A 12458-nucleotide genomic window follows, 5' to 3' on the forward strand; every position below is an offset into this window, starting at 1 on the left:
AAATGGTCCTATGACATTGAAAATATATGAATAAACAAGGTCATTAGAAACCAAATCCACAGGAACTTTTTATGCAGTACATTACGCCATCAAATTTTAAGCAGAACTCTCCTGTGAAATCAGTGATGAAATCTACTTAAAAACTAGTATCAGGATATATAGCTCATGGGCACCTATTTTATTCTATTTACAATATAATAAAGTTTAATACAGTAAAGGATAGTAAAGAAAATGAATATTAATATTTTCTGTTGCTTATTTTAATATAACATTTCATTAATTGTTATTAGCATGGTGGGTGCCAATTATTTCAGTTTAGTTCTGGTTGATTTTGAGTTGCCTGGTTTATTCTGTTATTGAGTTGCCTGCCTCTGGCTCTATCATGCTGGAGTTAGCTCTAAAAAGCAGTCAAATAAGACTACTAATATAGGCAACAACAGTGAGGCATATATGAGACCAAAGAGCAGCACGACAAATAAAATTAACCATTGTGGCAAAAAATAGGAAACTGGGGAATGAATTTTTAGCCTTCAGAAGAACATTTTTCATTGCTTTTGCTTATGATAGAACAACCTTCCAGAAAGCCAGGCACAGTTTAAATCTGGCCCCCTGGATTCCTATAGACTTGGGTAATAAGAAAGTTAAAACCCTGATGAAACACAGAAATTGAAGTCATATTTACTTATACAGAAATAGATTTAGAAACCTGTGCCCAAATTAAAGAGCAGAGAGACAGTAATCTCTCAATGACTGCAGATTTCTCATGTGCTGGATGACTCTATTCTCAGTTATTATTGTTCTGAATAGAAGAAAAGAGAAAAAAACATGTAACGTATCTTAATAAGCACCTTGTGCAGTTGCTTTCACTCAATTCTGAGAGTTTCTCAAGTGCAGGATTTTGGGGGATAAGAAAGCTTTGTGCAATTTGCTCATCTAGGAATGTAAGATTAATACCTGACAAAGAATTCAGGAATGAAGGGGTTAGTTGGAGTCCTGCTCCTGTAGTGAGAGGAGAAAATAGCCCCTTAAATTATAGCTGTCATACAAATAATACAACCGCTAGAACTGAATTACCTCCAGACTGTAAACAAAAAGCACATTTAGTCTGGATCCGGCTTCTAATTTAGACAATCTGTGGCTTTCGCATGTTTAGCAAAGTTCATGAGGTGGATGTCTTGTATAGCAAATTTAGGTAGCCAATTCTCAAAATGTTCATAGGTGGTGCTTCTTGATGTCTGTACAGTTTTAAATTTCATATATGAATAAGTCTAATTGTATTCATAACGAAAACCTATTTACAATCACAACATGCTTCTTTGGGTTTGTCTCCATTTGATCTACTGGGCAACTCTCTCTAATTTAGCATCATCTGAAGAAGCTAGAAGGCCGTCGTTTGGATTATGACTATAAAAAGAAGCGTTTAGGAAAGATCCCAGATGAAGAAGTTAAACAAGCAGTGGAAAAATTTGAAGAGTCAAAGGAGCTGGCAGAAAGAAGCATGTTCAACTTTTTAGAAAATGATGTAAGTCTGTCGTGCTGCTGCAAGTCCTGCAGTGCACATAGAAGGGAGAGTTTGTAGGTGCGATAGGATAAATCATCTCCTCTCCTTCCTAGATGTCTAAAGGAGACATCTAAAAGGCAGAGAAGCAGCTATGGTTCTGTGGCTCAGAAAAGGATGTTCTGCAGAGCCATGTAAGGGGACTCCACAATCCTGCACTGTGGAGCAGCACACTCTGGGGCTGTGAATGTGGAAAGTTTGTCGGAGGGAGGAAGCTGGCAGGGTCATGACCCCCGTGCTCAGAACTAGGCAAAGCCAATGTGCAGGGTACATTCGCTGCTACAGACAGCTGGCAGTAACAGCAGTCATTGAGTAGCTGAGCTCATCGTGAGTATCTTGCTGCTGATTTGGAAGGGAGGATTCTGTCCCCACCAGCCCATGCATGTCCCCTGCACAAAATTTGTTCATCTGGGCCTTACTCAGGATCAGAGTTTGCTTAGCATGCAGGTACATCATCAAATTATGTCTAAATTAATGCAGCAGCTGTGGCCGTTTAGGTTAGTGTTTGAACCGTAATGGGAGGGACTGGCAGAAATGTCTATATATGTATTGAAATGCATATGTGAAGTCTTGTAAAATGAAAAAATTTTGTGCCAGATCCTCAGCTGTTGTTGGTCTCTTGACTTCAATGGAGCTACATCAATTTACACCAGCGGAGGATCTGGCCCCATGTATTTAAATTATGTACATTGTGTGGCAATATTTTGCTTCATTAGGGTTTTAGCAGAGTTTTCAGTAAAAATATTCAACACAAACCAATAATTTAATCTTAACAAATCTACCTAGACACCTGCTAATCAGACCCAGTAGAGGCCTGAGTGCGTGATATGTTGCATTTCGCTTTGTTGGGGCTCATTGTCTAAATGTCATGTATTTAAAAAAAAAAAAAAAAGAGAGAGAGAGAGAAAAAATAAAGACTACTTTATCAGAGTGCTATTCTTGGATTGGCCAGTTTGTGCTGTGGGGCAGAGAGTATTTTTACCATTTTTAAAAATCTTTCTGTGAATGCATGAGAGAACCGTGTTTCCTTCCTTCCTTCCCCATTTCAATATACAGATTCTGGAACAATTAGCTGCAATTTTTAAATCTGAGCCAATAAATCCCATTTTATTTATCAGTTTATAAATGCTGCCACCTAGTGAAATAAGTCTAGACCTTTTTAGGACTGCAGTTTGTGGGCTAAAGCAATTAGAAAACAACATTAATGGGTTGTGTAATAAGATATGGTATAACCTTACTTAGCCAGACCTCACTGATCTGAAAACCACTGCTAACTGAAATGGGATCCTGTCCTTGTCTGTTTCAGAATATTTCCCAGTTAAGTTAGGGGAAAATATTCATGTATTTGATCAAGTTACTTCATTTGAATAAGCCCCATTATGGACACGAGAACATGCCCTGTATTATGGTCCTGATCCTATGGTCCTGAGCCCCACTGAGGGTCAGCATAGTCATAGGGCTCTGACCACATAGAGCTCATTGCAGGCTATGTCAAATCCTTACTATATAGAAATATGACCTGTAAGATCCCAAGATCTTGTGAGATACCTGGTCTATTTTGAGTGTTTTTAACTGGGTCTATTATTGTCTGTTTATAATCCTTATAGTTGATTCCATAGTTGGCATGCAGACTCCTTAAAATCATTTTCTACTTTTATACTTTAGGTAGAGCAAGTTAGCCAGTTGGCAGTATTTATAGAAGCAGCATTAGACTACCATAAACAGTCCACAGAAATTCTGGAGGAATTGCAGAGCACACTGCAAAACCGGTAAGAATAAACCTGATCAGAGAATTCTAACATCTTTTGGAGCTAACGTTCAGGAATATGAGAAGACATTGAGTTGCAGTTCAGAAGCAGCAGCATCTCACAGATACCTCACAGATGCATCTTTTTATATCTGTACTCATTTGTTACATCTCTGGATCTCAGTGGACTTAATCACCTTAAACTCTTGCTAACTGTCACTTCTTGATGCACCGTAGGCCTTTAAGAGTTCACACCCCTCTGTATAATGAAATATGACCACAAAGCTTATGGATACATCCTTTTGTGCTCATACCAAACCCCACACCCACATATACAGGAATTAATCAGGAGCTTACCATTTACCAATGGGTTTTGTACATACAAACAGACATGGCCGTACATTTTCTGAGACACATTTTTTGGAAGCCTTGTTAAAAAACTGACATATTTATCATACTGAGGGTTGTAAACATAAAATCCTACAATGCATCAAGAAATTGCCAGTTAGGAGCACAGTTCTGGTGTCATATGTTGATGATTGGCCACAGAGACTTTGTGTGATACTAATGGAGCAAAAAGGAAAAAAAATACCACTAGTAGTTATGCTTTATGCTCTCATAGTTAGAACCAACAAAGATCTGGGTTCTAAATGGTCTTGACTCATCATTGGCTTACTGGCTGTGTTTCTGCACATATCATTTTGTAGCCTGAGTTTCAGGAGTGCTCATCACCCAGAGCATCCACTGAACTCAATGGTAGCTGTGAGTGCTCAGCACTTCTGAAAGTCAGGCTATTAATCTTTGTGCCTCAGTCAACACAGCTATAAAACTGGGTAAAAGTAGACACTTTCTGAAATGTTACATTGGAGTCAAGCAGTTCTGGGTAAATAAATTACAAACTATATTTTTTAAACCATCTGTCCTTCAGTTGTTAAAGCACTGAATCCAAGTAGAAGCTCCATAGCTCCTGTTGCCTTCCAGAATTAAATCATATGCCAATCTTCCTCTGTGTTTCAGAATAAATGGAGCATCTAGTCGTCCTAAGCATGAATTCAAGCCAAAACCTGTAATAACTTCAACTCTGGAAATCAGTGATAATCAGCAGCACAATGGGATTTCATACAGTTCTTCAGTGAAATCATCAGGTGAGCCTATGATTGTGGAATCAGCCTGTTCATATATGCATTTTATGGAGGAATTATAATTACTGGAGTTGAAGTATTGCTCATATAATGCTAGTTGAAAACCCATGGAGTCCCACTGTTGTCCATGCAACTAGGCTGCCTATGCCTACAGTTAGCCACCACACTTTGAAAATGGTCTCCTTTATGTTTTTATTAAAACAGTTAAAGGTAAAACTTTAGGTGTAATACAGAATATAAAATATGAACATAACTTATTTTGTTAGCATGTAACCACTTCTGGTTCTGAAAAGCCAGATCAATAAAATGCAAACTTAGTCTGTGTAGAAGAAACTGCTGTACCTATTAACATGTATCTGTTACCACTTCACATGCAGAGACCCCGATCTCATGAAAAAAATTATGGTCACCTTTTTTGAAATTCTCTTCAAGGTATTTAATATTATTAATCTTGTCACTGGTGAGTGGAGAAGCTAAATGTAATAACTGATTTAAATGTTGGATCAGACCCTTTATATCTCATCTCACTGATCAGAGGCACTTTTCCTCTGTCTCTCTTATACCCTTTGTGAGCTATATGCAAATAATGAAACACAAAAGACAAACAATAATAAGGCAAAAGGAAAAGAGAGTGAGAAGCCAGCAGCACTTTTCCCATAACCAGGATAGGCGAGGATCTGAAAGGAAAGCACCGAGGAAACAGGGATCCAAAGGGTCTCATCCTTCACTTGGCTTGAGCATTAGGAGCTGATTGTTGACTCTGAGACACAGTTACTCTCTGGGCTACTTTTCTACCCTCTGGCTTTATTCACTCTTTCCACTTTATGCTTTCTTCCTGTCCTGTTTCTTTTTACAGAGAGCTGGGAGGGAAACAGAGAGAGAGAGAGAGAGAGAGAGAGAGAGAATTAGAAGTGGAGGAGGATGGAAATATGGGGCTATACTTCATGCTCTCAGCTTGAAGAGAGAAAAAAGGCTAACAGTGTATCTACACCAGGCTGGGAAAGTGCCTTGTGGCCCAAGTAGATAGACTCACTAGCTCTCCTTGAGCTAGTGCCCTAAAAATAGCAGTGTGGATATTGCAAAGAGAAGGATTGAGGGAAATATTTTGTAACTCTTCTATAGATCCTGTAATGATACCAAAAAGGTACATATTGTAGTTACCTATTCTAGCACTCTGAATTTTTTTTCCCCAGAGTTGAGGACTTGGGTGCTGTTCTTGCCTCTTACTTATTCTTACCTCTTCCAGCAGGTGTGATCATCAGTAAAGCTATGGGTACTTCTCCTCTGTCTCCTCCTTCCCTGCGTTAGAAAGTGAGCACTAACACTATTGAGTTTTATGCCAGGGATAAACATGGCTCTGGCAGTATAACCTGGGAAGCTTGCTGTGCTTATTTTATATTTAAACAAGAATACTGAAACAGATTTGACTTATACTATATGATTTAGAAAATACTATTCAGACAGTTTATGCCAAATGGTGCCAAGTGGTTTAGATGTTAGGAGCTGGGGAAGCTTGACAATATATTCAGCACTCTCACCTCATTCAGATCACTCCTCTAAGCTCTTTTATTTTCTACAAAAACGAGCATTTTCACACTTACTTCTCTGCCCACCCCTCCATCCTGGCTGACACTATCAAAATGTGTCTGGCATCCCTCTGGTCACTTTGAACTAGATCCTGACACTCTTTCTCATACTAAATAGAACCTTATTCAAATATATCCATTGAATTCAATGGGACTTCTTGCAAAGTAAGGTACTACTCATTAAGTGTAACAGCTATCACAGTCTAGCCCTTTGCTTATATGTTGGAATGCTTTATTCCATATTTCATCACATTGTGCCTTGTACATTGTAAACTCTTTGGAATAGGGGTGGTGTTTTCCTTTGTATGGTTCCTAGTACAGTGTACTAGGAGTAGTACACTACTTACAGGAGTGACATGCAAACACAGTGAAGTATCAGGTCCTTAGAAACATTATTTTATGGAAAAAAGTCCTGGATGATTTAACTGCTTTATTGATTAAATGCAGATGACAAATCTGTGTTTTGTTCTAATTCGCTGTTGTTCTAATTAATCAGCAGAAGCTGAGAGTATCATCTGGCTCATTATGAAACAGTTTAAATGCAGTCACATCTTGCCTTTCATGCATTTTGCTCATCAAAGGAAAGTAGTTGTGGTTAGCTGTCCTATGTTTGAATGTAACGGGACTAACTCATGGGAGTAAAGTTACTTATTTGCCTAAGTGTTTACAGAATCAGGCTGTAAGAGAGGGCTAGAATAATCCTATCCTCAGGCACATCTAGCATGTGATTCTTTCTTTACTATATATTTCTGCTACTGTATGTGTACTTCAATGTGCAGCAAACAGAGGAGCGACACCTACTGGAAGTTTCTTTTGAGGAAAAGTGGCATTTTTAGATGGTCATCTGGCATCAGCTAGTACAATCCCAAAAGTACATTCAGCTTCATGCTTCACAATACTTTCTCCATGTTCTTTCATTATAAATTCAGTCTGCATTTGGGAAGTCCAATAGGTCAGCATAAATAGTCTTTAGATATGTTTGTTTATGATCCATTATATGCATTAGCATTGCGCCAGGGAGTCTTGTCATGGACCAGGACCCCATTGTGCAAAGCACTAGACAAGTGTAGAGCAAAATGACAATTGCTGCCCCAAGAGCTCTCAATCTAAATCCATGAACTCAGCAACTGCAGTAGGCAGCATGTTGTTTCAGCTACAATTAGAGAGGCAGGTGCAGTACTATAAATTAATAGAAATGCTGCTACAGTTTCCTTAGCTTCTTAAATCTCTCCAACAGCCTTCAGATACTGTAGTTTGCACAGTGGAGAAGGACGGAGCCATGTGACCTCTTTGTGTTGTTTTAAAACTAGCAATCAGTGCTGCCTCTGTTCTGTTCAGCAGGAAAACTTTGTTTTGCCGGACTGTATAGCAGTGACACCAGATGCAGTAGATTAGCAGCAGTTGCTTTATTCTAATGAAGACCTTGACTGATGTTAGGCTCTGGAATAGCTGTGGCCATTAGTTTAAGATCTTTCTGTGTTGCCTGAGATTTCCCCCCTCCCCGCAATGTTTGGAGAAAGGCAAAAAATTCCTTCCCCAGTCCCAATCCTTTTATCCCTCCTCTCTTTAAGAAAAACAAAACCAATGCAATATACTGTGTAGTTATGAACCTAAAAGACTCAGGCTTTAAAAAAAAATAAATTCTGCACCCAGCGTTATCAATGTAACAATACCCATCTTGCTGTGTCAGAAATAAAACTGATTGCTAGAGTAAATGTTGTATGTCAAGACCCTGCCAGAACAGCTGGTGAAAAAGGTTTCTTCTGCTGTTGGAATTTCATGAGAGTAAATACAGCTTCCACATTCTATACTGAGGAAGCCGTTTAAAGAATAACTGAGTGTTTTCAAACTATTCACCCTATTTCTGTGGAAGACTATGGCCCAGATCCTGGCTTGCGTCTGAGCTGGGCTTAGCACAGGTCAGGAAGAGAGTACAAAAAGTAGCTTTAAACAACCATCTGACATGGGATTGCCTGATTTGCCATTGTGACTGTGAATGGAAATAGCCAGAGCACAGCTCATTCTGGCCACACACCCCCATTCCCATCTCATTATGTCCCCTAGTGCAGGCTGTGAAGGAAATGGCATAAAAGCACTCCATCTTTTCTTCAGCATCTAAGGAAACCCCCTTTTGCTGAGGGAATTCTTTGGGGGCAATTTCTATTGTGTTTATTGCCTTTTTACATTGCTAAAGTGGTGTAAACAGGCTGGGAAGGAATACAGAATCCATCCACGAAGCATAACGTTAAAATTTTGGGGCAAAAAAAAATCTAACATTGCGCCCCTACTTTTGTCGTCATCGTTTTAAACATCCCTTGCTAATGTTTGCCCACAGATACAAGGGAAGCATTTACTGGATTGAGTAGTTTTGCTTGCTCAAGATGCTCTTTCTGCCTCTCATTGCTAAAAAAAAATTTGTCTGAGCAGCTACTTTTTAATGGTTTCCTTTGCTCACATTTTATAACAATAGCACTGATTTAAAAACAAATTTTAATGAGTGACATGGAGTTTTTAACAGCTTCATTGGTTTTGAAAATCTGCATGCGTATTGCAATATTTACAGAATGTATAGACTATTCCAGGCAGAAATTAGTCCTCAATCTGATTGCTTGATTAGCATGCTAGATAATTTGGAAAGACAGCCAAGATTAGAATATTTGAGAATAGTGAAGATTTTGAACAAAAAGGAAAGCTAGAATAATTTAATATTAAAGAGTCTCATTAGCTGTTTTGCTGTAAGTATTAAAGAGAGCATTAAAAACTTTTGTCTTGATATAATGCACTTTCCTACTGTAAATTAGCAAGAGGCAGCATGAAATCTTTTTTCCGCATTTCCCCTTTGTGAATAGACTTTATTCCAAATCACTGGATTTTTCTTTTAGTAAAACAGGTTCATTTTTTTTCTACGATTCTGGTTTGTTTGTTTTTTTAAAAAAATGAACCTCAGCTGAACCTATGGGTAGCCCTCTGCCCATGGAACAGATCTCTAGAATATGAATAGCGGAGGAATGCTGTTAGAATAATTTACTATTCAGAGGTTGAATGAATGACTATAATAATGTATTATTCACGTATCCCTAGCTGGCTTGGATTTATGCTAACCATCCATACATGAGAATGTCTATAACACTGAAAAGATTACATTTGCAAAGTTAGCCACTTTGGCTAGCAGTGAAAATCTTATACTTTATTAATTATACATGTACAATAATTATCCATGTTGACTTTTCCCCATAAATTTAAGTACTGGTTTTAGTATTATGTATATAATGCCACTAATATTTAAACACAAAAGAAGGTTTGGAGCGAACATCTTACAGTGTAACTAAGCCAAACATAATATACTAAAATCACAAAGAAAGTCAGATACTGTGTGAGTGGGGCTGCAATTAATCATCATCCAAAAAATAGTTTTAAAAACTTTAAGAGGCACTGTTGTTCCTATTATAACTGTTGATCTAATTGAGGTAAAAGGCAGATGCAATGAGTGGTCTGAATACATGAGCTGCCTCATCAGAGCAAACGTCTGTAAATACAACTTAGAGATAATTGTCTCCATGTGGCGAAGAGGATAGAACCTTATGTCCCCATTTGGTAATTAAGGTCCCAGTCCTGAAAACATTTTCATATGAGTGGTGCTGCTGAAATCAGTAGGGCCTCTCTCATGCATACATGTTTGTAGGATTGGATCTTTAAACTGTTGTTTATAATTCTGGTGTATAGTGTTTTTGAGTTCTTCTCCTCTAGTAGATTCCATGCAGCCCAGTTCTTAGTTTTACAGATTGAATAGATGTTTGTTCAGCTGTTTGCCACCATGCCTGTCCACTCACCTATTTTAAAAAAAAAGTCCATGGTAATAGAATTCATGACCACCCCAAATGTTAAAGTGATTCAGGTTTCCCAAGGGAATTCAAATAGCAGTAAAAATTATATTAGCTTTTAAGGGGAGGAAAAGAGAGCTACCCTGCATGCAGTTCATCACCCTCTGTGCTGTACAGGACATTACATGGCAGGAGCAGACTTTCTGTAGGTGGAAGTGGTAGAATTCAGCCCATTGCTGCTCATAGCAGGGCTAAGTTTGTCTCTTTTTGTTTTCATGCTCAACAGGTAAGTGGAGTACTTTAAAGCTATTATTAAATATTTTATTTTCTGTCATGGGGACAGGTTCTTCAGTGCACATGGATCAGCCTTGCTGCCAAGCTCTGTATGACTTTGACCCAGAAAATGAAGGCGAGCTTGGGTTTAAGGAAGGCGACATCATTACTTTGACCAATCAAATTGATGAGAATTGGTACGAAGGGATGTTAAGTGGAGAGTCTGGCTTCTTTCCCATTAATTATGTCGAAGTGATGGTACCTTTGCCTCAGTGAACACCTAATTCAAACTGTGAACATAATTTCATGATTGAAATGGATTCACAATTGTTTCATCAGTGTGGCATTCTGTGAAAGCCTTGCTATTTGACTTACAGATTTTTGTATGCATTTTTTTAAATGTATTTATTTTGTATTCCTTTAGTTTGTATACAAAAAAACCACCACCACCACCCACTCTTCCTTGGCTACATGAAAATGCAAAAAACCACCTCCACTTTTTTTGCTTTGTACCTGGAAGATTACTGTCTGAGGTGTTTACTGGTAGCTCACTGTTGCTCCAAAAATGCATTCCTTTGCTCTTACTGTATGTGGAGCCTTTTTAAATAATCCTCTGGCTGCAATGATTTTACTGTTGAAAACTATTTTTAAAAACACTGAGTAAAGCTAACTGTAACCAGTTCTTAAGAATTACTGAAGTCACTCAGCCTTTTTCATCCATCACAATGTAACTTACTGTGAACAACCTAATCTGTATTTCACATTGTATGTTGACAAAAGGCTAAGATGGTGTACTAAGTACAAAGTCTTAGAATTGAATATTCCTCTAATTTACTGACTATACTTAATAAATATTACTGTGGGGAAAATGTAAAGACTGCTGCTTATACAGTTGGATTTCTGGCACTTGTTTTCAAGAAGTGTTTTTAATGCTGTGAAAGAGCACTTTCCTCATAGATGCACCTCTGTTTTCAGAACACTTTAATGACATTGTGCAAAATGAACTGTCAGGATCAATTCCCTGAATCTTTGATGGCTGCATTTATAACACTGGGGTCTCACTTAAAATAGAATCATAGAAATGTAGCTCATAGAAATTACATTCATAATGTCTATTTACATTATCTTTTATTGACAGGATAGGAGAAAAGCAGCCTCTCTCTTCATATTCATTTGAGCCAAGTACAAAGTGATACTAGATCATGTCTGCTATGGCCAGAGCTGTAGAAGATAACTTGATTGAGATGAATGGGGAAGTGTATTTCTAGAGATGGGCTTGTAGCCAATTGAAATGACAATGCTAATTGACTTTTTTTTTTTAAAGGGGGAGGGAGGAAGAGGAGCCCCAGAGAATGTGCAGAGAAAGATACAAGCCATTTTATAGCCCAGGAGGCACAAATCAAGGCAGGGACAGAGACTTAGCCTATTTCTGCAATGGAGGTATAGCCTGTGTGAGCTCCCTTGGCCTTAATTATGGACCATCTGAATAGCAATGGCCAAAGAAATCAGCTAGCAGGGAAGAACAGATGAACTTTAGCCAAGTTGCCCACTGGCTAAGACACCAGAGTCAGTGATTTGAAAGTAGAGGTGGTACAATTCAGGGATGAATTTGTACCTTTGCTCTCTCAGCCAGCCTCCCTCTAGGGCCCTCTTTCCAGCCAGAGGCCTGCACCTTCGCTTCTTCCGCTATGGAATCCTGTAATTCACTTCCACTCTTTGACTAGATCACTAGCTGACAGTACTCCTTTACCAACTATATTACCTCTGCAGTCCTAACTAGGTTTGGACCTTACTACAGAATTAACTCCAGGAGCTTCTAACTAGTATAAAACTGCAGAGACTTAGGGCAGCTTCTTTTTCAAAGAGTATGATTTATTTGTTCATAAAACTTTTAACATGCAGAGAGAAACCAGTTAAAACAATGAGTCTAAACACATTCTCTTACCTAAACTTAACGTTTGTCTCATAAAAACAGGCATGAAGTTTAAGCAGGGGTCTGCCTCAGTATCTAGGCATTGGGGCCCTATCTGTTTCTCTGCAGCTGTTTTTTTTTTTTTTTCTCTTCCCCTGCCACAGACTCAGCTTTTAAACTACTTTCAAGCTCTTCATTTGCAAGTTACAACCTTGAAATCCTGGGAGTTTCAAACTATGCTCCCCCCAGCCAGTTCCTAGTCTGCAACAGTAGAGGTGAATGTCAAAATTATCACTTCCATGCCTGCTTGAGTATTCCCAGTTGCACTAATCATTGTCTGGTTCCTGTGTATGAGAAAAGTTACAGTGGGAATTAACTCTGTTCCACAGCGTAATGTACTAACCCCCACAGATATTATG

General features: G+C 38.5%; 1 protein-coding gene across 2 annotated transcripts in view; it reads left to right on the forward strand.

The window, feature by feature from the left end:
• The window catches only part of SH3GL3 (SH3 domain containing GRB2 like 3, endophilin A3), a 73113-nt gene extending 62111 nt beyond the window's left edge, over positions 1 to 11002 (forward strand). For both annotated transcript variants that reach the window (XM_038420698.2, XM_043493212.1), the window contains exons 6-9: positions 1364 to 1522; positions 3224 to 3327; positions 4323 to 4450; positions 10198 to 11002. In XM_038420698.2, coding sequence (XP_038276626.1) covers positions 1364 to 1522; positions 3224 to 3327; positions 4323 to 4450; positions 10198 to 10403 — 597 coding nt within the window. In that variant the 3' untranslated portion in view covers positions 10404 to 11002. The remainder of the gene's footprint in view (positions 1 to 1363; positions 1523 to 3223; positions 3328 to 4322; positions 4451 to 10197) is intronic.
• Positions 11003 to 12458: the final 1456 nt, after the last annotated feature.

Source organism: Dermochelys coriacea, chromosome 10 (assembly GCF_009764565.3).
Source record: "Dermochelys coriacea isolate rDerCor1 chromosome 10, rDerCor1.pri.v4, whole genome shotgun sequence".
NCBI lineage: Eukaryota > Metazoa > Chordata > Testudines > Dermochelyidae > Dermochelys > Dermochelys coriacea.